Consider the following 27,008-nt stretch of genomic DNA (forward strand, 5'->3'; position numbering starts at 1 on the left):
AGGCTTATGTTAGGATGAGATGTGAAGGCTCAGTTAGGACACTTGAGAGATACAAGTTAGCCAGAAAAGACCAAAAGAGAGAGCTAAGAAGAGCCAGGAGGGGACATGTGAAATTGTTGGCAGGTAGGATCAAGGAAAACCCTAAGGCTTTCTATAGGAACATCAGGAATAAAAGAATAACTTGAGTAAGATTAGGGCCAGTAAAGGACAGTAGCAGGAAGTTGGGCATGGAGTCAGAAGAGAAAGGAAAATCGCTAAATGAATACTTTTCATCAGTACTCACCCTGGAAAAAGACAATGTTATTGAAGAGAATACTGAAATACAGGCTACTAGGCTCACAAGGAGGAGGTGTTAGCAATTCTGGAAAGTGTGAAAATAGATAAATTCCCTGGGCTGGTTGAAATTTATCCTAGGATTCTCTGGGAAGCCAGGGAGGAGATTGCCAAGCCTTTGTCTTTGATCTTTATGTCGCCATTGTCTATAGGAGTAGTGCCAGAAGACTGGAGGATAGCAAATGTTGTCCTCTTGTTCAAGAAGGGGAGTAGAGACAACTCTGGTAATTATAGACCAGTGAGTCTTACTTCAGTTGTGGGTAAGGTGTTGGAAAGGATTATAAGAGATAGGATTTATAATCATCTAGAAAGGAATAAGTTGGTTAGGGATAGTCAACAGTTTTGTGAAGGGTAGGTCTTGCCTCACAAACCTTATTGAGTTCTTTGAGAAGGTGACCAAACAGGTGGATGAGGGTAGAGCGGTTGATGTGGTGTATATGGATTTCAGTAAGGCGTTTAATAAGGTTCCCCACGGCAGGCTATTGCACAAAATACGGAGGCATAGGATTGAGGGTGACTGAGTGGTTTGGGTCAGAAATTAGCGAGCTGAAAGAAGACAGATGGTGGTGGATGATGGGAAATATTCATCCTGAAGTTCTGGATGAGGGCACAGAAGGATGGGTTAGTAAATTTGTGGATGACACTAAGGTCAGTAGAATTATGGATAGTGCCGAAGGATGTTGTAGGTTGCAGAGGGACATAGATAAGCTGCAGAGCTGGGTTGAGAGGTGGCAAATGGAATTTAATGCGGAAAAGTGTGAGGTGATTCACTTTGGAAGGGGTAACAGGAATGCAGAGTACTATAAGACCATAAGACATAGGAGCGGAAGTAATGCCATTCGGCCCATCGAGTCCACTCCGCCATTCAATCATGGCTGATGGGCATTTCAACTCCACTTACCCGCAATCTCCCCGTAGCCCTTAATTCCTTGTGACATCAAGAATTTACCATTACTGGGCTAATGGTAAGATTCTTGGTCATGTGGATGAGCAGAACGATCTCGGCATCCATGTACATAAATCCTTGAAAGTTGCCACCCAAGTTGATAGAGTTATTAAGAAGGCATACAGTGTGCTCGTTTTTATTGGCAGAGGGACTGAGTTTCAGAACCATGAGGTCATGCTGCAGCTGTACAAAACTCTGGTGCAGCCACACTTGGACTATTGTGTACAGTTCTGGTCATGCACTATAGGAAGACTGTGGAAGCTTTGGAAAGGGTTCAGAGGAGATTTACTAGGACGTTGCCTGGTATGAAGGAAAGGCTGAGGGACCTGAGGCTATTTTTGTTAGAGAGAAGAGGGTTGAGAAGTGACTTAATTGAGACACATAAGATAATCAGAGGGTTAGATAGGGTGGACAGGGAGAGCCTTTTCCCTCAGATGGCGATGGTTAGAATGAGGGGCATAGCTTTAAATTGAGGGGTGATAGTTATAGGACAGATGTCAGTAGTTTCTTTACTCAGTAGTAGTAGGGGCATGGAACGCACTGCCTGCAGCAGTAGTAGACTTGCCAACTTTAAGGCCATTTAAATGGTCATTGGATAAGCAAATGAATGAGAATGGAATAGTATAGGTTAGATGAGCTTCAAATTGGTTTTACAGATCGATGCAACATTGATGACCGAAGGGTCAGTACTGCGCTGTAATGTTCTATGTTCTACTTTAACCTCCACTATGAATTACTGCTGTGCAGCAATGAAAGTGGATTGAGACAGATAGGACTTAATCATGGTACATGGTTCATTGAGTGGCTGGCACTATTCTAATCTTTATTTTACTGAGTGAGTCTGAGTTGTTTAGACTGGGATCAAAATAAACAAGTGATGGAAAAGGCCCTGGCAGGATGCTTGCTTAACAAATTTGACTTAACCGCTGTTGCCACGAGACAGTAATAAGCTATTTACCATCAAGGGCCATCAAGGTGCAAACCATCATCTCATGAGAGGAAGGCTGCCAAAGGAAATAATATCAAAGATTAAATGTGGCTCCATCACAACTGTTGCACTGATGTAACTATACAGCACTGTCAATGTGCGACATACTTTAAAGTCTCCAGAGCAAATTCAGTCAGCCAGAAATTGAAAAGGCACTTGTAATGCCTCAACTATTTGCTCCCAGCAATGATCCATTGTTTAGTTGGGATACTGGTGAAAAATGTATGTGAGAAGCCATAAGAGATGTGGGAAATGTTCATAATGGCACACTATCTCAAGAGTTAGCTGATAAGATCTTAAGAAACTCTCAGCTGTGTGTGCCTAAACAAAGGTCAAATAATATAACCAAGTATAAACTCTGACAAGGCTAAGCAACGAAGTGACTGGGGAGTATTCTGAAACAGTGGCAGTGCTCCTAACTGGATCTGGGTTCTCATCCCACCTGTTCCAGAGGTATGGACTTTTCCATAAGTTGCTGAACCAAGGTCCTGTCAACTGTCTAAATTCTCGTGGAGCTGTTTCAAATAGCAGGGAAGTCATTTCCTTTTCCTTGGCCAACATTTGCCCCTTGTTCAAAATCCCTATCACATAATGGGTTGTGGGAGCTTACTGTGTGCAAACTGTCTACTATAATTCCTACATGACAACAGTAACTATAATTCAAAAGTACTTCATTGACAGTAAAGTGCTTAGGGGTATTCTGAAGTTGTGGATGATGACATATAAATGGAAGTTTTGACTGCTTGTATGCACAGTTTCATCTGCCTTCACATACTTAGCAGCATTGCAAACCCCATACTAACATCTCATGGCTCAAATACTGTCAGCTAATCAACACTCACAGGCACATCACTCAAACACTTTGCACCACAGTCTCTGATAGACTCCACTCACCTTTGTTGGATAAGATGTTCTGGACTCCATGAAGGACATAGTGGTCTCCACCAACAGCTTGGCTAATTCTGAGTCAGTAACTCGTGACAATGCTGAGACCATCTAAGGGAACGGTATGTTCACACCTCATCCACCATTTCACATGTCACTTTCCCCTCATCCCACAACTCTTCCAAGAGATGGCGCAAGTATGGACCAATTGTTCTACCTTCATTTAATTTTACTACAATGCCATAACGTGACAGAGCAAAATTAGGCCATTCAGCCCATTAAGTCTGTTCCGCCATTCAATGAGATTATGGATGATCTGAATCTTCAGTTCCTCTTTCCTGTTTTTTGTGCAAAACCCTTGTTTCCCTTATTAGTTAAGAATCTGACTATCTAGGTTCTGAACATACTTAATGGCCCAACCTTCACAGCCATCTGTGGCAAAGAATTCCACAGAGCCACAACTCTCCTCACCTCTGTTTTATAGATGCAACCCCTTACTCTGAGGTTATGCCTCTGGTCCTAGACTATCCCACAAGGAGAAACAATCCCTCCGCATCGACTCTGTCAATTTCCTGAGGAATCTTGTATGTTTTAATAAAGTCACCTCTCATTCTTATAAATTCCAAAGAGTACAGACTCAACCTACTCCACATCTCCAGACCTGGGATCAGCCGAATGAACCTTCTCTGGACTGTCTCCAATGGCAATATATCTTTCCTTCGACAAGTGTATGAAAACTACTCATTGTATTCCAGCTGTGGTCTGACTAGTGCCTTGAATGATTTTAGCAAAACCTCCCCTACTCTCATGCCTTTCTTCTTTCAACACCCGAGGAATTGGAACTTGACCAGGTAGCATGTGAGTTTGAAGGGGAGTGGAACATCGATTCTAAAGAAACAATGTCACTCAATCTCACCACACAGCCACCAGTACAGTGGTTAACACTGCTGCCTCACAGCACCAGGGACCCGGGTTCAATTCCATCCTCCTTTAACTGTATGGAGTTTGCACATTGTCTGTGTGGGTTCACTTCCACTGTCTAAAGATGTGCAGGTTAGATGGATCGGCCCAGTATCCAGGCGTATGCAGACTAGATTGATTAGCTGTGGGAAATGCAGGGGTGATGGGTGGGTCTGGGTGGAAACCTTTTCAGAGGCTCAGTTTGGGTTGAATGACCTGCTTCCACACTGTGGGATTCCAATTCAGAAATTGCTATTTTTGAACTTTACAGGGTTTTAAATTTCACAGAGTTTTGAACTTTATAGGGTGGCATTATGGATGGATGTCACTAGTTGGGAATGAAGTACAGCCTGGGTGGGTTTTCAGGGGGAGGTGGGGAGGAGGATAGTGTAGATACCTGATTCCTGGTGGATGAGGCTGTGCCCAAGGATCCAGTTGAGGGCTTCGATAGAGCTGCCAGAAAGCTGAACGCCATCTTTGAGAAGCGCTGAGGAGTCTACAACCAACTTGAGAAAAAGGGTTTTGTGGAGAGTTTAGAACTCGTCCTTTCCAGTATGAAAGTTATGGCCAGCTCCAGCACAACACTTGTGAAAGTGACCACAGTGCAGTGTCTGAAAGTTGATGTCTCAGCTTCCTCAGCAGCACAAGTGGTCACCACCAAGTGACAGTCTGAATGCTACACAGAAAGCTCAGTGATCATGGAATCCCAGCTCATTACCATGTAGCTACTAAGACTGTGGATGCCAGTACTGGTTTTTTACTCATTCATACAAAACGGGTGACACTGACTGGGCTAGCATTTACTGCACATCCCTAGTTGACCTTGAGAAGCTGGTGGTAAGCTGCCTTCATGAACCACAGCAGTCCATGGGCTGTAAGCATCCCGATTATGCTGTTAAAGAGAGTTCCAAGATTTTCATCCAGTGATAGTGAACGAACAGCAATATTCTCCAAGGCAGGACAGCGAGGGTTACTTGCAAGAGATGGTGTTTCCATGTCCTTGTTCCATATGGTACATTTTGCAAGCTTCAACAGTAGTATCAAAGGAATCACTTTGTGTTAGTGCAGTGCATCATAGAGACAGCACACACTGTGCATGGGTAGTGGAGAAGTGTGAATGTTTAAGGTGGCCAAGGCACAGGGTAGACACCATGTAAATGTCCAAGGGTGGCTTGTGATCTGAAATGGCTGTGGTTTTCTTCAAAAGAGAACTAATGGCTGGGACCCAGAGGGTGAAAAGATACAATAACGTAGAATGGGGGCTTGGGGAGGTGGTATTGAATTAGTCATGAAGACAAGAAGGTGGATCTCCCTGCCTCCTGCCTTCCTCTTCTTCATTAAGTTGTTACCATTTCTGTGGTGATGAGGGCTGTGAGTGTACTCATGATGGCCAGGGTGTGAAGAATGCTGCAAACCACCATAAACCAGGTGCATTACTGAAGATAATAGAACCTTTAGATTAGATTCTCTACAGTGTGGAAACAGGCCCTTCAGCCCAATAAGGCCACACCGACCCACCAGAGAGGAACCCACCCACACCCATTTCCCTCTCACTAATGCACCTAACACTATGGGCAACTCAGCATGGCCAATTCACCTAACCTGCACATATTTGGACTATGGGAGGAAACCGGAGCACCCAGAGGAAACCCACACAGACACAGGGAGAATGTGCAAACTCCACACAGACAGTCGCCCAAGGCAGGAATCGAACCTAGGACCCTGGTGCTGTGAGGTAGCAGTGCTAACCACTGAGCTACCGTGCCACCCTTTACTGCAGCACCAAATCATGCATTTCCCTATTTCCCATTGCAGAAACCCATTCTACCAACACGTGGTTAGGCTGTATAGGAGAGACATCCCCAGTTGTAGAGAGGATGGCACTTAGCATCCAGACATCACCCTCTGGTTTAATCTGATGGCTGAAAGATTTTAGAAGCAGTGTGCTAGAGCAGGAAGTAAGTATCGAGATTGTGGCGAAGATATGAATATGGTCACAGAGCAATTGCACGTACTGTGATGGAGGCATAAGGCAGCATTGAGGTCAGAATGTCACATTTATGAGTCAATGGCAGCCTGTATAATGGGTGATCCCACTATCGTGGTAAAACCACATACATGTTTCACTTGCTTCTCTCTGTTGTAATAGAGGGGGTGTAAAGATAAACAAACCACAAATCCCATCTTTTACTGTACATAATCAGCGTGTTTATTATGTCGAAGGTAAATGTATATTTCTAAACCCCTACAGCGTGTGGTCAATTTAAAGAAATAATGAAAGACTTTTGGGGGGGGGGCTTTCAAAATAAAGAAGGTTATTTATTCACACACCCACCCAAAGTCCAAATGCTGCATCAATTAGTCAGCACCTATGCACACACACTCGGGAGAAATACAGCTGAAGAGAATCAAGCACTTTTTCATGTTGCAAACCAAAGAATAGTTCAGAGCTTGCTCACTATCAACCTCATTGAAGGCAGGTCTTTTGTGGGTTTGGTAAACAAGGAAGTATTTTTCACTTGATTTGGTGGGTTTAGATGAGCTCAGTTTGCTCGAGTCAAACATCAGGATTATTGAAAGATTCCCTCACAGAAATGAATGTTTAGCAGGACATTAAGTTGAATTTTTTGGCTTTCCTATCAGCAGGCGCAATTTCTCTGCAGATGGACTTAGATTTAGGAATTAGGCTAGAACATTTTTGAAGATGTTACAGTCTTATGTTCATAAAGACAAAACTGCCACAATATTGCTGCAGCTACTGTGTTTCCCAGGGACTTCTACAGAAAGCCAAGGTCATCTTTGGGTCTTTAAGGCAAAACCCAATATCTTCAGTCAGTTTTGATCACAAGAACAAAACTGGGGAATTTTGCACACTCGTAAGAAACCTTTAACTATTTTGATGGCTCTTGGAACAGAATGACAGAACACTGCCTCAGTCATGCATGGCACCAACTACATTTCTAATGTTAAAATCTTACTAACGTTAAAATGAAACAATACCAAATGGAATTTAATTTAAATGTGGAGTACTGTATAATAGATTTCTCCTTTTGTATTTCACCTCACTTGAAATAAAAGGCCAATATTTACATTTCCATTTCCTTTAGTACTGCCAACATTTTAATGATTCTCCTATTGGGATCTCTGAATCTCCCCTTCATTCAACATTTCATCATTTTTAGATTTGACAAAGCCGATAGGCATGCATGCTTACAATTACACTCCTTTGACAAGAGCAAACATGAAAATTAGCAGAGTTCAGTAAAGTTATTGCTCTGGAACTTTGTAAGAAATATCCTTTGTCAAGCCTCACTGATCCCCCCACTATGTAGTAACAGGGAAGGAGCTTGCTCATGTGTATTACATACATTTACCTAATAGGAAGATCAATCACTCAGATTTGTTCCTCATACACCAATACAATTGGCTACAATGTAAGTGACTTGTACTTGTTTTTGAGGGAAACATTTGAAGTTTCTTCAACATTGTGCTGAATCATTGGTTGTTGACTCAGATCGTTTACTGATGACCAGTGGGGCAGTTTGAAAAGTTACAGGAAGTATAATGAAGCATGAATTTGGAGAGATTGACCTCGACCAAGTCAGCTTAAAACTGAGCTGTTGTGAATTACATTGCTGTTTCAACAGTGAATTAGATGGTTCAGGCTCATCTAGTGACAGAAAATATCTTTTAAGTTCAAGGGCATTAGTATCATGTGCAAAGGACTTGGAGTTGTCCCATCAAAGATGCAATTAATGCCAATTTGTTCAATGAGGGTTTTTAGTAGAACTCTTGTTTTAACTAAATGTAATGTATCACGATAAATGACAAAGGCATTGAAATAAGTCAAAATAATAAAGGTGTCAGCATGTTAATTGGTCTTAGCTGGTCATTGCTAGTTCAGCTCTGTTAGTAATTGCCTGTGCTCTAAGTGCTGAGTTAGAACATTGTAAGTTTAGACTATACAATGCATGTGAAAACATCATCTGCTCTGAATGCAGAAATGCAATATTGGTCAATATTTGGATGAGGCAAAAGTGCTGACTAACTAACAGGTAAAAGATCACTGGCAGCATTCAAAGAAGAACAGGGAATTCTCTCATGTCCTTTCATTCTCTCACAATATTCCTTTCCGGCATTAAAATCAGACTATTTGGTTGCTCAACTGTCTCATTGACTCAGATTTTGGTCACCTGCTCTTAGATGTCTTCGTGTGAGTTAGTATCAAATTATACCTGTTAATGCTCAAGTGAATACCTTGAGATGTATTTAGTACATTAAAGTTGCCATATAAATGGACGTTGTTGCTTTTTACTGACTTTTTTATTACATGATAAGAAAGACTTCACTACAAAAACTAAGGCTATCCTCTGGTGATTAGGTGCTTTGGCACATCTAGAACATGAAGGGACTACATAAATCCTAAACTTAAATAAAAACAGAATTACTCTTTTCTTTTGTTAATTAATCTTATTTCTTGGACAGTTCTGTAACCCGATACCTATCTTAAGCCAGGAACCAACTTTGCAAAATAGCACAAGAGCTTCTAAGCTTAATTTAGGATATTTTATGAAATAATAAACCTATATATCTGAAACAATTAGAAAATTAAGTAAACATTTCATGTAGAACATAAAACGATTGTTTATCAATTATGTACATGATGAGAGGTTAAAGTAGACTTACAAAGGTGAATTCAGCGAAACACTAAGTGGAACACATTTGTAGTTATGGCACACAAAGATTATCAAAATGTTAATGCACTTACCCTTTCTGCGGACTGAGCTGTGCCAAAAAATATTGGAATAAAAGCTAACCAAATTATGCAGGTGGTGTACATGGTAAATCCAATAGGTTTAGCTTCATTGAAGGTCTCTGGGACTCCTCTTGTTTTAATTGCATACACAGTGCATGTGACCATCAGCAGAATGCTGTATCCCAGGGAACAGATGAGAGAAAGGTCGGAAATGTCACATTTCAGAATGCCCCTGGCTTTTTCTGGATCAACAGTTCGTTGCTCCCCATAGTCTACAATAGTGTGCGGAGGATCAACGGCAAACCAGATAAAGACTCCCAGGAGCTGCAGAGAGATTAGGCTAAAGGTGATTGCCAGCTGGGAAGCTGGACTGATAAATCTCGGAGCAGAGACAGACGTCTTACCTTGCTCAAATATTCTGTGAATTCTGTTAGTCTTTGTGAGCAGTGCTGCATAACTAAAACACATGCCCAGTCCTAAGAAAATGCGTCGGAAAGAGCAAAGAACTGTGTCAGGAGTTGCAATCATTAGGAAGGTTACAGCATAGCACAAGAATATTCCAGTCAGCAAGACATAACTTAACTCTCGGCCAGATGCCCTTACTATCGGTGTGTCGTTATAACGAATAAAGGTTGCAATAACAAATGTGGTGGCTATAATTCCAAGCATAGCTATGAAGACAGGAACTATGGCCCAAGGTGAATGCCATTCTAGCTTAATTATGGGGATCGGTTGGCAGTCTGTGCCATTCGCATTTGGTTTCCTATTAAATGGACACATTTGACAAGTTGTCTCATCGATCTGGTACTGATAGCCTTCACAACGTTCACAATGCCAACAGCAGGGCACACCCTTTACGGTTTTCTTTCTCTCACCAGACTTGCATGGTTGGCTGCAAACTGACTGTGGAATCCTGTGTTCTCCTCTGCTCCATTGCATGTTCTTCACCTGTGAAGAGGTAAATGAGTGAGCCCTTCAGTGATAACTACATAACTGTCCATGTATAGAACTGAATGAAATTCAAGACAAACACTGAGTTCACCCTGAGTCTACTCTGATCCCCTTCTAGCCCCCATTTTGAATTGTATTAATGTGATCACCCATCTTTCATCTTTTAATTTTGCAACACCAAGCTCAAACAATTCAGGAATATCAATTAATTCATCTGCTTTGCTGACAATAGGTTTGATAATTCCATGTTGTTTGGAGTAATGGTTACATCACTGCATGAGTAATCAGGGGAACACAGATTAAAATCTCGGATGACTGTCTGTGAATTTGAAATCAGTTCCAAAATGTGTAAAATTAGAAGTGTGTTGTTCACCATAACACAAAGCAGCTTGGTTGGATGGAGAAGGAAACAACTGAGGGAATCTGCCATCTTTATTCGGTCTGGCCTGAATGTGATATCAATCCCACACCAAAATGCTTGACTCTTAAACTGCCATCTGTAACGGCTGAGCAAGCCGACACTTTCCCAGACCACCTCTGGGTGTTCAATAAACACCGACCTGTCTAGCAATGTTCTCATCCTGAGATTGAAGTGTAATGCAATGTAAAGATGACTCAGCTGAGATGTTCAAACTTTCAAAACGAATATTCTAAATGAATTTGAAATAAACTTTTTGACTAGGTTAAAAGACTGACAGAGTACAGAAAATTGCTGCACAGAAAATGGTGGTAATAACAATAACAGCATTTTCTTTGTGCATAGACATTATTACTAACTCAATGGATCTTATTACTAACCCATCCATCATTCACAATGGAAAGGAGCAGCTCAGAGGCTGGTAATGACAGTAATATCCTCTATTTGATGAATTAAGTTATTGCTATAATATGAATTTCTTACAATGGGACAATGCGCATTATCCAATGTTCCAAAAAGCAAATTTATATCATAGTAAGGATGAGAGCACAATCTGAGCACATCAAGGAATGGTGAAAGCATATTAAAGATATTTCATGTCTGGCTAGATCTGACAACATCCAGCCTTTATTGAGTCAAATGCACAAGATGCCTGCAAAAAGGAAGTTTAGCTTCCCACAGAATGAAAACTTCAATGCAGATTCAGGGGAAACAAAGAACTTTTGCTTACATTCAAATGAAGGTAATCAGTCCACTGTCCGATAACCTTATATTCATGAGAGGTGAAATTGGAAACCTGATACTGGTAAATGTCGTATCGTCCAGGAGCATCTCCATTTTCATTGAACGTCACAGGGGTTCCAGCACTTCCTACAAAAACAAAGTACATGTGGGAACCATGAGTGAACACAACTAAAATTCGATTACTATGTGCAACACGGAATACATCATTTGATATGTGAATGAATGAATGGTGGAAGACTCTGCAAATAGACATGGATCTCACAATTCAAACTCATTATCCAATATCATAAATTAACTAATTTTCATTTGACTGCAAGAAGAATAGGCAGATCACAGGAAATACATTTTACACAGTTGCAAAGTTACATATTACTTTAAGTACAACATGATGTGAGATAAATTTGCATCTTCTGTGACTGATTTTTATTTTCAATTACTGGGAGAATATGTCAAAATAAAACAGTATTAATGTAGTACACAGGTACTGGTGAAGGAAGGTTGTGACAGCTGTGTTAAAACCTAGATTGACTCTACATTTGAATTACTTTGTGTCAGAAAGTGTGTGAAACCAGGGCAATCCCTGATGTAAAGGAAGTATTTTTGTCAATGATCCAAATGACATCAGTGACAAAAATCAACACAAAAACTTGCATTCCAAAGCTGCAAGCGACACAAGTGAGCATTTTTTTTTTATTCCCGTGGTTCAAATTCAACCTTGACTCGGGGGTTTCAATTTTCACTTGTCAGCTGTAAGACATATAAGTTCCCTTCGGATCCACTCCCACAAACGGGAAGGAGGATTCTTTTCTCACCAGCCGGGAAGGTAGGAAATCAGACAAGTAGCATGTTATCTGGTTGTGGTTAATTGACCACTTAAGACTCTGAATTGGTTGAAAGTAAGAAACATAGTGCCCGGAACTTTTTGCCCAGAATTGCTGAGGTAGCAGAAAGGTTGGTCTCTCTCCAACCTGACTGAATTGGGGGTGGCACGGTGGCTCAGTGGTTGGCACTCCTGGCTCACAGTACCAGGGTCCCAGGTTCAATTCCAGCCTCGGGCATCTCTCTGTGTGTAGTTTGCACATTCTCTCCATGTCTGAGTGGGTTTCCTCCCGGTGCTCCTGTTTCCTCCCATAGTCCAAGGGTGTGTACGTTAGGTGAATTGGCTGTGTTAAATTGTTCGTTGTGTCTTGGGATGTGTAGGTTGGGTGCATTAGTCAGGGGTAAATGTAAGGGAATGGGTCTGTATGGGTTATTCTTTGGAGGGTCAGCTTGGACTTGTTGGGATGAAGGGCCTGTTTCCACACTGTCAGGATTTTATGATTATTTGCCCTTTCCCCCACCTAATTAGATTATTAGATTACATTACAGTATGGAAACAGGCCCTTCGGCCCAACAAGTCCACACCGACCGGCCGAAGCGCAACCCACCCATACCCCTACATTTACCCCTATACCTAACACTACGTGCTTGTAAGGGAGGGGAAAATTCGATGCAATTTCTATCATTATTCTTTAGCAAGGCAAAATACAAGATACATGTTCCCCATGACTGGAGCAGTTATGGGTCTTGGATGCAGGATATTTGTGTAGGTCAGGAAGAGTTAGAATTGAAATAGTTTGCAATCATCTAATAACTAATCTCAGAGCAAAGGATAGCTGGTTTCATTATATTTTTTGAAAATTTGTTCTGACACCAGCTGGACAAGCAACAACAAAGCACTTAGATAAATTGACATTCCCCCATCCCCAAACTCTTACAGACACTCATTTTAACACTGTAAATGCCCCTGGAGCCAAGCCTTACCATAACGGGGATGCCGCACCCCCTTGAGGATGATGTTGGGGACAGGTAAGAGGTGAATAGAATCCCTTTCACCTTAAAAATAAACCTCCATTCAGGTTGGAACAAGCATCTACCTTGAACTGGTTCATTACTGGGGAGGGGAGGGGGGATGTGGAAACAGCAGAAGAATGTGTATAACAGCGCTCAGCTTAAAGGAAGTCTCTGGTTTCACCGTTCCTACATCTGCCTTGTTCATGTGGCCACTGAATTCTGTGGCAGGTTTCTGGGGCCTACAGAATATGTCGGCATCTCATGCATTTTGTATCATTCTTTCTGCTAGTTGCAGGCTCCAGTACGGGTACATCCACTCTCTAGCGTGAATGACACCTTATTAGATTGAGCAGGCAGCACTGTATGAGTTGCATAGCAATAGTGAGGATGTTTTGTTTTCCTGTGTGGATTGATGCCGCACTCCGAGTCTGGGTTTGAGGCGGACTGGTCGAGGATAAGGAAAAATCAAGAACTGTCTTCAGGCTTAGACTTCAAAGTAATACTATTTCTTATATATTAAAACTGAATACTACTATATAAGATCATAGACTTCATCATTGTATCCTTACAGCATGGAAGCAGGCCATTTGGTCCACCAAGTCCACACTAACCCTCTGAAGAGCAAACCACCCAGACCCACTCCTCTCCCAGTAACCCTGCATTCCCCATGGCTATTCCACCCAGCTGCACACTTCCCTGGACACATGGGCAATTTAGCATGGCCAATGCACCTAACCTGCACAACCTTGGAGGAAAGTGCAGACACAGACAGAATGTGCAAACTCCATACCGACAGTTGCCCAAGGCTGGAATCAAACCTGGGTCCTAGGAGCTGTGAGGCAGCCGTGCTAACCACTGAGCCACCATGCCGCCCCAATAGATAATGATAGAAAGCTATTGTTACATTACATAGGGACTAAAGTATTTTCTTCACGTATTCAGGTCTTTGTACTCATGTGAGTCTTCCCATCCAGAATGGTGCAGAGGTGATGAATTGCTCGTGTAGAGTCAAAAGTAATGTGGTCTAAATCTGTCCATATTATGTTATTTATGCACAGTGATGCGCAGCTCTGTGACATCATCACAAGTTTGCTCCAAGGTCCAGAAGCTCTTACACAACAATGAGCACTTGGCAATGGTAGTGCATGAGAATGAATTACGATATACCTGATAATGTAACTGATATTAAGAGTCACACATTATTTGAGACTTGAGCAAGATTAGTTTAGATTAGATTAGATTCCCTACAGTATGGAAACAGGCCCTTTGGCCCAACAAGTCCACACTAACCCTCCGAAGAGTAACCCACCCAGACCCAGGCCCCTACCCTATATTTACCCCTGACTAATGCACCAAACACTATGGGCAATTTAGCCTAAGAGGGCATGGAAAACTGTAGGAGAACCCTCTACATCAGTATTTCTACATCAGAATGCAAATAAGCAGTTTACAGGAACTCCTGAGAAGAAGACAATAATCATTCTTCGAGAATGTAGAGATGCAGCAGACTCAAGTAAGATTGATCTAGCTAACTTCTGCAGTGTCAGGAGTGTAGAACAGATACCCAGAATCCAGACCTTATGCCAAGCAGCACCCATGAGGGCACAATAACACTGGTTTAACCAGCATTAGCACAAATCATGGGAGCCAAAAGGTGTGGTGCTGGAAAAGCACAGCAGGTCAGGCAGCATCCAAGAAGCAGGAGAATCAACATTTTGAGCATAAGCCCTTCATCTGGAACTTAGGAACAATAGGACCAAGTGCACAGTGCCTGCCTGAAGAAGGGCTTATGCCCGAAACGTCGATTCTCCTGTTCCCTGGATGCTGCCTGACCTGCTGCGCTTTTCCAGCAATACATTTTCAGCTGCCTGTAAGATAATCCATCTATCATCGGAGATCATTTACTGCTGTACACAATATCACACAAAGTCTGACGACAGTTGTGCCAGGTCCATACTCGTTTTTTGAGTGCAATCACTTGTACTACTATATCATCGAGCTTATGCTCAAAACATTGACTCTCCTGCTCCTCAGATGCTGACTGACCGACTGTGCTTTTCCAGCTCTGATCTCCAGCATCTGCAGCCCTCACTTTCTCCTAACAGATCATGGGAGCCACCGCTATAAGAACAAGTGCACAGTGCCTGTCTATAAGATAATCCATCTATCATCTGGGATCATTTACTGCTGTACACAATATCGCACAAAGTCTGCTGACAGTTGTGTCAGGTTAATAATCTATTTTTGAGTGCAATCACTTGCAGTATTATATCATCGTTTAAAGTGGAAAGTTTCTTCAGGTTAGTAGTGACGTCTATTGGGAATAAAGGGTAAATTATTGGAGCTAAATTCCAAGGAACTCAAACAGATGGAAACAATGCAATGTCAAAACAAACCAGAGTGCAGAAAGTAAGAGGCTGTTTTTATCAATAGATTGTAATTAGCATCTAAAGTAGGTGAAGCTAAGGTAGGCAGAGGCAAACACTTACATAGCAAGAGTTTTGAAATCATTCTAAAGTCATTAGAAAATACCCTTGCAATTTTGTCAGGAAATCAAACATCAAAATAAGCTACAGCTAAAGAATTGTTTGAACAAACTTACACGAGAAAAGTAACATTTGCCAGAGCATCTGTTTTTAAAATTACCTGAGATCCACCCAAAATTATGCAGTGAACTATCTGCATTTAATATTGGTTTCTGCAAAGCAGGATGGAGATTTGCATGGCTCCATAAAACCATCTTAAACTGTCAGATCACAGGTTTGTGTGAGTAGTTGGTAGAAGATTGAATCTGTTACAAGATACAAGGACCAAGTACAGGCCATTCTGCTATAGCGCGCATTTGTTAACGCAAATTAGCTATAACACGATTGGCAAATTGGCACACTGTTTCTAAAGCGCGAACTTTTAAAGCGTGTATTGGTGAGAATGCGATTCTGGCCCCATTAGTTTAAATGGTGCTGCTATTCTGCAATTTTCTTATAACATGGGATTGCATGAGAATGGAACTACTGCGTTATAGCAGAATGGATTGTCTAGTTGCTGATGATTATTGTGTGAGGAGCAATCAATACGTATTCATGCTAACTGATGTGCCAGCCGTAAACAGTTCTGAATTTATAAGGTCAAACTCCCTGGGAAAGCTGGTGCTCCAACTGATGATGTGAGTAGTTCAGCATCCCATAGACAGATCAGCAACATTACTCAGCAGGAGAGAGTTTGAGTTCAGACAATTGGCAGTGGAAGAGGAGTTACCTGGAGTAAATTACATTTCCTTCTCAAATTAACCTTAGTCAACTGAAGCAAACTTTGTATGAAATATCTTCCTTACAGGTTACCTTAATTATGAGGGCTGGTTAGCACAAGTTGTGCAAGCTGATCAATAGAAAGGAAAGGAAAATAATGAAAGGAAAATGTGAAAGTTGTAGAGATCAGAACCAGTTTGATCTTATTGAATTTGAGGTCCTTGATTGGAGTTGTTAACCTGGGACAGTCAGGGAGACCTGGCTGACTGATATAAACAGGAGATTCAGAGTCTTCTCAATTTAGGGGACTGACTCTGTGCTGGCTGGGCCACAGTCAGTGTGTTACTGTTACTGTTGGTTTCTGCTTTTTTTTTGGGGGGGGGGGGGTTGGGGGGGGGGGGTTGGCGAAGCCTGATTACTGAACTTGCTGAATTATTTAGCCAGTTTGTGAACTGGTATTCCTTTAGTGAGGACTGATTTCTAAATTGCCTGATCCACACAATGTGTTTCAGGAGTAACTCAGTTCTCATTAGGGGATTGTTGTTTCACTGGCTCATTACAGCCTATGTGTCACTCTTTTCTCTTTTACTTTTGAGAAAAGGACAACGTTGATTTTGTGGCAGGGCTTAGCGCTTGGACTCTAGTTTTCTTTGTTTTACATATGTGTCGTCACTGTTTTTTTGGTGTTTGGACTGAGCCTTTGTGAAAATACATCTTACCAGAGGAGCTGTTCCTATGGCGAGGCCTAGCCTGGGACTGGGCCTCTGAAGACTAAACACCGTGTGTGTGCTGGGAGGTGAGCACTTGCTGTATCCTGGAGTTTTGGAGTGGATATGCCTTTGGGAGTGGACCAAAGTCCCATGAGTTAACTGAAACTTTACAATGTGCTATGTTTCTGTGAGTGGGCCCAGTTTTCTATGGATGGGCTAGGATTCTATGGAGATTGAATACCTGTGTGCTGTTGGGTGTGCATTTGCTGCCTTCAGGAGCGGATTCTGCCCTTGGTTGTGGACTCTGTTTTTAGCAATGGACTCTGCAGTTTGGAGTGGACTCCATTTCTGACAATGCACCTTGTATACTGGAGTGGACTCTGTTCCTGGGAGTGGACTCTACATTTTGAAGAGAACTGTTTATGGTATTTGACTCTGTGTACCAGAATGGACTCTGTTTGCTGATAATTGAGTCTGTTATGTTGTTTGTTGGGGTTATCATGTGCACTGTCTTCTGTGTCCCTGAGTCTGACAGGCCTTATTGTGAGCTAGAAGGCTCATAGGTCATCCTGAAAGCTGTCACCCCGAGAGCTGGATGGTGGGTAGGCCATCTAGTGAAACTGAAGGTTGGAAGGCTGTCCCGAAAGCTGGAGGGTGGGTAGGCCACCCTGATGCCAGTCGCCCCGAGAGCCAGAAGGTGGGTAGGCCGTTCTGAGCGCTGTTGTCCCGAGAAGAGGTAATCGGGACGGGCTGTCCAAGAGGTGGCCGGTAGGTGTGTCAGGGCAGTCCACAGGCCAGACGGCGCATTGGGGTAGTTGAGAGCCCAATGGTATGTAGGGGCAGACCGGGAACTGGATGTTGGGTAGGCCGTCCTCAGCACTGTCACCCCGGGCGGGTACTGGGGCGGGCTGTCCTCGAGGTGGTCGGAAGGTGTTGAGGGTGGTTAGTGAAGCCGGAAGGTGGGTCGGCCGATCTGACTGCTGTCACCCTGGGCAGGTAGCGGGGCGGGCTGTCCTAGAGGTGGTCAAAAGGTATGTCAGGGCGGACCGAGAACTGGAAGGGACATGGGGTGGACCGAGAGCCAGAAGGTGTGTAGGGTGGGTTGCCTTAGAGTAGCTGGAAGATGGTAGGGACAGGGGCTTGCTGGGTTTCTGCGGTCTATATTGTATGCACTGTTTCTTATGTAATTAGACTGTCTTGTGTGTACAAATGTCATTGTTACTGTTTTGTAATGATTGAAACTGGGGTTTGAGGCTCCTCATTTCCCTGTAAACTGGTTGAACGGTAGGGTTTGGGGCCTGGCTTTGCTGCTCCTCTCCCTTGTAAAATTGCTGTTTCTCTGTATACAGCTGTTAATGTTAATTGTTTTGTAAGTTGCGAATTGTTTAATAAAATTTTAAAAAATAAGCCAGAGATTCAGAGAGTTTCCTGACTTCAGGGACTGAGTCTGAGCTGGCTGGCCACAACGAGTGTACTGTGCACATGTAAATAAAGGTGACTTGGTGATGGGACAGCGGCCTCTGTGCAGTTATTTCATAAGTAAGTATAGTTACAGCTGTTGGGAAGGTGCTATGGCATTTCTCTAAAGCATTTTCAGCCACAATAGTTATGGAGAATGAATACCACTGCCATTTTGATGAAGACATTTTAAATTGCAATACAGTATTTGAAATTATTTTGGCCTAATTTTTCAACCTTTTGTAAGTTATCAAGTCACATGTTACTCTAGGTTGTATGTAGGGGTTATTTTACAGTATATCAATTGTGTATTATAAGAACTCTCGATTATGACCCACTGCAATTGATTTGAATTGAGGAAATAACCACAAATGTAATTGAAATTAAACTCCCACCATCAACAACAGATTTTAAAATTTGTCAATTCTGTAGCGCTCCCCTAGTGACAGGAAATTAGACACTCAAGCTATTTAACAATTCAGTTGTTACTGAGTACTGAAAACATTAAACCCATACCTCATCCCATCTATAGTACTTTATTATTAATTCTCTGAAGTTTCATGACAGTCTGCGAAAAGCATTCAAAGATGATTTCTATGCCTCAGCAATGACCATGATTCTTGGAGAGAAGGGAAGTGATTGTGTGGTAATTTTAAAGAAACCCATCAAGTCGTGTAGGTCTCTGAGAGGCCAGGCACCTGTTTCACTTTGAGTCGGTTTGCTTTATCTGTCATCCCACTGCTGGAACAGTGCACGATGGAAGACCACCTCCATTTTCATCTTGACTTAAATTAGAAGTTAGAATGACATGGAGGGAAAGAAAAGCAAAGGAACTGAAGGGTGCAGGAAAACACAGAAAATTAATGGTTATAGAGGAGAAAAAGAAATCAAGGTCAGTGCCCACCCCTCCCCCTAACCAGGATACTCAAATTCAGCTCAAAATTCAGTCTTGGGACTCAATGGAAAACAAGTGTGAGGAAGTCTAACTTCTCTCCCACACAGAGAGCTGAGGAGGAAACAAAACAAGACTCCGTAAGGGAAAAAAAAGAGTTTGAAGTATACACATGGAGGCATGGATATTACATTACATATTACAGCGAGTATTTACTCTCATCTTCATGTATTCTCACTTCTGTGAAAGCAATGAAATACTGGACAAATACATGAATTATCTGGGAGCTCTATGATAATCTTATATACATCATATGTTATTTATAATAGAAATGCCATTTGCCCAAACAGCAGAAAGCAATAAATATGTGTCTTCTGATGAAGCACCTTTACTTATAATCACATTTAAATAAATGTTGGAGTCATTCATCATCTCATATGTTCTTGACAAGTGCAAGTTGCGACTCAATTATTTTTATTTGCTGTGTACAAAATCAGCTCTCAATAAAAGTGAATTGTCATGTAGATTACATGGTACTCTGGCAATCAAAAGTTGGGAACATTATTTCTTCATTTCTGTGTCAATCAGTGGCGCTAAATAAGGAAGGAAATATCAAGTAAGGCAGTAGATTTAGGAATAAAAAAGGGCATTAAGATATTATACAACAGAATCTTCTTTATTAGTATTGTGGCACTCTAACAAGGGTGCCAAAGGTATCTAAACAGATTCTCACAGAGAGATACAAACCGTTATTAATTGGCTTTTTCTTCATAGCAATGCTAAGGGGAGTGCTGCACTAATGAAGGTGCTGCCTAAAACAGGAGATGTTCAACCATGTTTCACATTTCATTTTTCAGAAGCACCCTTGGTTTTTCGCAATTCCACCAGGAGACAACCTTAAAAGTTTTGAAATGGTAAATAAATCCCTAATTTCTGTAAACATAAGTTAGTGCAGGGGCAGGATTCAGCCGAACAGGAAAAGGAAGAGAAAAACTCTTCACTGCTCACCATCACCCTGCATGCCTCTATTCTGTGGGCAGAAATTAGGGGCTGAATTTTAATTTTCAGATGCACTTAGGGCAGGATGGGTTGGAGATACCATAGGCACTCAACACATTGAAAACCCAGCAGCGTCTGTATTTTATATACTTTTTAATGCAGACTGTTGAAGAAAATCTCGAGAGACAAACCTTGAGTATTGACCAGTCTATTAAACGATGCATCACGGGGAGACCACTGTCCTAAGTATGGCTCGGCAGAACTCCGGAGGACAGCAGAAAGTTACAGGATTATATAGAAAACAATACTCGGGCTGACACACAGGCTGACCATTAATTATAAAGTGTCAGGATGGTCTGAGGAGGTACCAAATCAGGGGTCAGCTCTAATTAATGCTACACATTTGACAAGTGGACAGAAGTGAAAGTTATCACCTAACACTTGTTGCAGGGATCCACAACAAATGTAGGACAGGCGTCCTTAACTAGAAGAATTACACACATTGGCAATACACCGAAACTAATTGACAGGGCTAAGTAAGCTTGAACAACTAAGCTACATGCTCTAACAATACATCACAGTGGGGAAACATTGAGCAGGCCAACTGTGGAACCTTGAACAGATAAGCTACACTTTAGCATTATCTCATAGTAAGAGCTATGCGAGGCAGCTGTGAGACAGCCACAGCTAACTTGCCGAATAAATTGTTCTGCTGGGGTGAGGGGCACTTGAGCAAAATAATTCCTTAACCGGGAGGGAAGCCGTAGCCAACAAAATGGCTTCCATGCTGACACTCAACTTGCAACAAATGCCTGGTTTCCCAACCAAGTAGAACAAGTGCACTTCATAAAATCCTACTGCAGACTCATTTCAGCTCCATTACTTATAGGATCCCTATGAGGATCCACATTGAAAGAGGATAGAGGTTTATTGATAGAGATGCAGTGTGAACAGAAGGAGGTTCAAAGGGACAAGGCAGCATCATGTTTCAGTGACCTGACTCTGGAGATGAAAGTTCAGGCTGCAAGGCATGCTGGACTGATACTGACCCCTGTGGTTGCAAGGAAGAAGTTTGCTTCAGAGAGCAGGCAAGTGTGGATCAAAGTTGCAGAAGAGGTCAGTGAAAGAAGTGTGGTGTTTTCCTCATGGATCCAATGCTGCAAGATGTTTGATCACCTGACCTCCCAGAAAGCAAAACAATAAAAAAACCAGGAACACTTTAAACTATATGTACTGGTCCCCAACTATATGTACTGGTCCTCCTCTATATTGGGGAGACAGGCCGGCTACTTGCGGAGCGTTTCAGAGAACACCTCTGGGACATCCGGACCAACCAACCCAACCACCCTGTGGCTCAACATTTCAATTCCTCCTCCCACTCCACCAAGGATATGCAGGTCTTTGGACTCCTCCATCGCCAGACCACAACAAAACGACGGTTGGAGGAAGAGCGCCTCATCTTCCGCCTAGGAACCCTCCAACCACAAGGGATGAACTCGGATTTCACCAGTTTCCTCATTTCCCCTCCCCCCACCTTGTCTCACTCTAATCCATCGAATTCAGCACCATCTTCCTAACCTGCAATCTTCTTCCTGATCTCTCCGCCCCCACCCCAGTCTGACCTATCACCCTCACCTTGACCTCTTTCCACCTATCACATTTCCGACACCCCTCCCCCAAGTCCCTCCTCCCCACCTTTTATCTTAGCCTGCTGGACAAACTTTCCTCATTCCTGAAGAAGGGCTTATGCCCGAAACATCGATTCTCCTGTTCCCTGGATGCTGCCTGGCCTGCTGCGCTTTTCCAGCAACACATTTTCAGCCCCAATAATGAAGTATACAAGGCAACTCCAGTTAGAACGGTTTTTGCTGTGCTTTTTCTGGGCTGGGCAGGAAAGGTATGTGGCGTGTGAAATTCATCTACAACCACCCCACTTGCCTTCTCATGTCATTATCCATCTCTGTCGAGACATTTCCTCCAATCCCACTTGACCACTGACGTTCACCTTCAATTTATTTCTGTGTCAGATCCATCCCTCAGAGTTATCCTCCGCAACTATTGTCCCCCCGGTTCTTCAGAACAGCTCACACTCATGGCTTTGGCCTTTCTCTCCTTGCAGAAGGGGATGGGTGTAGAGCTGAAGGTGGCCCTCAGGTTCTAGCCACCTTGACGGATCCAGAGGAGGGAGTGCTGGAGGGAGGCCTGGTCCCTGTATGCATGTCCATCAGTAATGGAAAGATGACAACCTCCCAGCTACCAGATAACAGAATTAAATCTCACACATCCACATTGCACACAGCACCACTCATGTTGATTTGATCTCATTACCCTGTGAAATATGATCATACGCACCTTAATGGCAAAGCCTCTCACCTTGTCAGTGCTAATTCATGTCTTTCATCTCCCATAGACCCTTTCAATGTCTCTTGGAGCAGTGCACGAGGATGATGAAGCAAACACAGAAAAGGTCACTTTTTATGAGGATGCATCACCACTGGACTCGTATGCATCGTCCACCAGCCCAAGAGACATCCACTTCAGTGGGATTACCAAGACAGCTGGTTGATTGTCATGTGATATCAAAAACATCATAACTGAGTAACAGCATATGGGGATGAAAGGGATAGCAGTAAAGAGTTCCCAGTAAGGGTTGCAGGATACTTTGAGCTCTGCTTAGCTTATTGTGAATGTAGGAATGTTAGCAAAGCGGACTTTTCTGGAGTAGCACCAGAAAACGTATGAGGCCTGTCAGCTGTTCCAGGTCTAGTGCTCAGGTATGCCTTAGGCCTTTGTGCAGTTGTCTACGTCCATGGAAAGGGAGCATCAAATGCAGCAATCAGTTAAGTGCATGCTGGCTCTGTCTGACATTGCTACCTTTAGCTGGATTGAGGAATGCTGATCATCGAGTGCCTCAGTGAACTGCAGCATGGGGCTCTCTATATCTTGGCTTAGAGATAGGTCTGGGTGGGTCCTGGAAGGAGCACTCACTCTGGGGCACTCTAATTCTTGACCTTTCTCCCACCCCTTATTCAGAGTTCCATATGCCACTTCCTGCCTTGAGGCAAAATCGGCCACCGCAGAGATGCAAGGCATCGGTCAGGACCACCCAAGCTCCAAGCCTAAGGAGAGTAAGAGCGCCTGGTCTTTCTGGCTGGCCTTGTTGGTCGAAAAGTACTTGTAAATGCGAGACCTGGCAAACGCAGATGAGATCCCCTACAGTATGGAAACAGGCCCATCGGCCCAACAAGTTCACACCGACCCTCTGAAGAGTAACCCTCCCAGTCCCATTCCCCTAGCCTATATTTACCCCTAACTAACACACTTAGCACAATGGGCAATTTATCATAGTCAATTCACCTGACCTGCACATCTTTGGATTGCGGGAGGAAACCGGAGCACCCAGAGGAAACCAACGCAGACAGGGAGGATGTGCAAACTCCACACAGACAGGCGCCCGAGATGGGACTCGAACCTGATGTGAAGCAGCATTGCTAACCACCGAGCCACCGTGTGCCACTCCAACATAGTTAAATGGGGATACATTTGTGCGCACCAGACTATGACATTCAACTGATACCACCAATAGATTCCTGAATGAACCAAGAGAATAAAAAAAGGGCTGACATGATCTTCACTAACATTGGCAATACCCACCTGGTCTGTTTGTCAGGACATCTTCTTCCATGAGGCTGCAACACCTAATGGGAACCTATGAGTTCCCTGAGGCAATGGTTCTTGGTCACAGCCTGAAATCATCTGCACTGCTTTGAGAACATTGTCAGGTATATTACTACTTTTGAGTTGGAAGTGCAAGCTCATTTCCTTTGTTTTGAGGAGCAACAGGTAACTGAGAAAGGTGCAGCTGCTCCTGCTTTTGCTAGTCCTGTCGCACCTCTTGATGTCCATGCTGGAGGTTAATCGGTAAGTACTGATCTTTTAGATTAGATTAGATTAGATTAGATTACTTACAGTGTGGAAACAGGCCCTTCGGCCCAACAAGTCCACACCGACCCGCCGAAGCGTAACCCACCCATTCCCCTACATTTACCCCTTTACCTAACACTACGGGCAATTTAGCATGGCCAATTCACCTGACCTGCACATCTTTGGACTGTGGGAGGAAACCGGAGCACCCGGAGGAAACCCACGCAGACACGGGGAGAATGTGCAAACTCCACACAGTCAGTCGCCTGAGTCAGGAATTGAACCCGGGTCTCTGGCGCTGTGAGGCAGCAGTGCTAACCACTGTGCCACCATGCCGCCGTGATCTGTAACTTAGCATCATGAAGATCAAAGACAAAAAAATTCAAGGTAGCATAAGCGACCTCCAAGGTATTGGAAATCTCCTCTGAAGCAGGGAAGGCAGAGTCTCAGAGCAGGACACTTGTAGGCAAGGCAATATGCCTCATACATTATTATTTAAAACATATTTTGCCTGCCTATTGTCCAGCCTGTTAAATCCTACCATGGTCTCACTTTGCTTTCCGGGCAAGTTCCATGATGTTAAAGTCAGAATTCTGGGTTTAAACAGCAGCTGAGAACTTTACATATTTAAATAGAAGATTCCTCCTTTCCCATAGGGGTTTTCCACATGTTCTGGATCACACTCAATTTAAAGTTGAAAATTGGTCCATTGTTTCTAATTTCCCAATCGTTGCAGTTACTTTAACCTGCCATGTGCTCAGAAACGCTCTCTCCATGACAGGTTAAAACTCCCTCCTAAAGTATGTGAAGAAAGTACAGTCCAAAATGTTGGTCAGAAATCAACACTTAGTTTCTCAACAAAAGCACCAACACAAGAAACAGGCTGAAAAAGAATATGAGCCCTGCAGTATTGATGCCTTGTGTAAACAAAGCATTTCTTCATTCATTGTGACAGCTCACAACAATGTAAGAAATAATATGTTCCTAAAGGCAAGGTGATGCTTCACAGTTTTAAGTACACTATTCTTTACATGGCTCGAAAATGTTGGAAAGCTAACCTTCCCAAAACAAAAGCTTGGCAGTCAGTGAAGAGAGAACATTCAACTTACAGATCAAGGTGGGCTTATTATTATGTTCTAGAAGTACACATCAATACAGTTCTTGGAAAATACAGAGATGAGTCACATTAGAGTGTCTGATCTTCATTCTGTGACACAATGAAATCTGAAAACTTGAAGTTACAAAAATGTGGGACTTGCTATTGGTAATGTGGCAGTAGTCTCACAATATGTAGATCTTCCTCTATATATCCTCTTAGGTATGTGCCAATACCCGAGCTGGTGCCTGTGAGTATGAAATCACATATCCTTGTCAGTGTCCTGCATTACATGACAATGTTGCACTTCTTGTGCATCTTAAAATGAAAAAGGTACAAGGGTAAAGTTATAGTGGGAAGAGGAAATGTAACTGGTATTTATATAGTGCCTTTCATGTCATAAAATGTCCCAAGGTGTCTTACAATTGAGTTGTCAAACAAAATGTGATACCAAGTCACAAAAAGAGATAATAGGGCAGATGGGCCATTGCTTGATTAAAATGGGTTTGCTAAAAGAAGGAAAGACAGGTAGAGACAGGGTGAGGTTTAGGGTAGGAATTCCAGAGTTTAGAGTTTGGCATCTGAAGACAAGGCAACCAATTGTGAGGTGATTAAATTCAGGGATGCTCAAGAGATGAGAAGTAGAGGGCAGATATTTTAAAGGCTGGTGGGGTTAGAGGAGATTAGGAGGAGCAAAACCATAAAGGACTTAGCAGACTGCCTATGTCAGTGCTGGAAAATCACTGAAAAGCAGGAGAATCAAAGTTTCAGGCAAGAGTCCTTGATGAAGGGCTGTTACCCGAAATGTCAATTCTCCTCGTCCTCGAATGCTGCCTGACCTGCTGTGCTTTTCCAGCACCACACTCTCGACTCTGATCTCCAGCATCTGCAGTCCTCACTTTCTCTTAGCCTATGTAAGTGTCTGAGCACAAGTTTTGCTTTATTCATTCACGGGATGAGGGCATCGCTGACTAGGCCAGCTTCATTGCCCATCCCTAATTGCCCAGAGGGCTGTTAAGAGTCAATCGCATTGCCATGAGTCTGGAGTCATGTGTAGACCAGACCAGGTTAACGATGGCAGTTTCCTTTCCTAACGGACATTAGCGAACCAGATCAGCCTTCCTGACAATCAACAATAGATTCATGGTCCATAGACTTTTAATTCCAGATTTTTTCTGTTATTCAATACAAATTCCACCCTCTGCCATGATGGAATTCGAACCTGGATCCCGGAACATTCCTAGGTCTTTGGATTAACAGTCTAGTGATAATACCACTTGACTTCACCTCACCAAATTCTTTTATTCAGTTATTTATTTTTCCTCTTTTATATACTTTAGCATCAGTTTCAATACTATTCCAAAACATGAAAATAGATTAAATTGTAATCATTTATCAGGTATTCACCAAACATTTGCTTCCTCTAAAGGGGACTGTGAAGCAATTACTAAAGGGTGAACAAGTTGGAAAAAGCAAAGCAAAGGAACTAATCCTGTCCCTAAGTCTTTTACTCCCTTAGCTCAGAACTTTGTTAAAGTTATACTCCAAACTAGGTTGCACAGAGAAGGCTCTGTGTATATGCTCTGAGGTAGCTTAGCCCCAGGAATAGGACAACTAATGTAAGCCTTGTTTCTTCAATTACTTAGCTTTATTGCTCCCAAATAGAGACATGCATATATCTCTATTTAGAATTTGAACAATAAATTACAGATAAGTATTCAATGCAAAATACAAACAGAATTAAGATTTCATTACTCACCTAATTCACAACACTCTATTCAAAGACACATTTGGTGCTTTCATGGTTAGTCATGTATCTTGATCCCAGTGCTTCTTTTCAGAAGCTATGCAATTTCAGCATTATTAACTC

The 27,008-nt window shown here is 42.7% G+C and overlaps 1 protein-coding gene across 4 annotated transcripts in view; it reads right to left on the reverse strand.

The window, feature by feature from the left end:
- The window catches only part of LOC122559526 (metabotropic glutamate receptor 8), a 447,166-nt gene that overhangs the window by 83,079 nt on the left and 337,079 nt on the right, over positions 1-27,008 (reverse strand). For all 4 annotated transcript variants that reach the window (XM_043709129.2, XM_043709130.2, XM_043709131.2 and 1 more), the window contains exons 8-9: positions 10,968-11,107; positions 8,881-9,816 (exon numbers count right to left, since the gene is read on the reverse strand). In XM_043709129.2, the coding sequence (XP_043565064.1) occupies positions 8,881-9,816; positions 10,968-11,107 (1,076 nt within the window). The remainder of the gene's footprint in view (positions 1-8,880; positions 9,817-10,967; positions 11,108-27,008) is intronic.

Source organism: Chiloscyllium plagiosum, unplaced genomic scaffold (assembly GCF_037043375.1).
Source record: "Chiloscyllium plagiosum isolate Xiang-an unplaced genomic scaffold, Cpla_swu_hap1 HiC_scaffold_19, whole genome shotgun sequence".
Lineage (NCBI taxonomy): Eukaryota > Metazoa > Chordata > Chondrichthyes > Orectolobiformes > Hemiscylliidae > Chiloscyllium > Chiloscyllium plagiosum.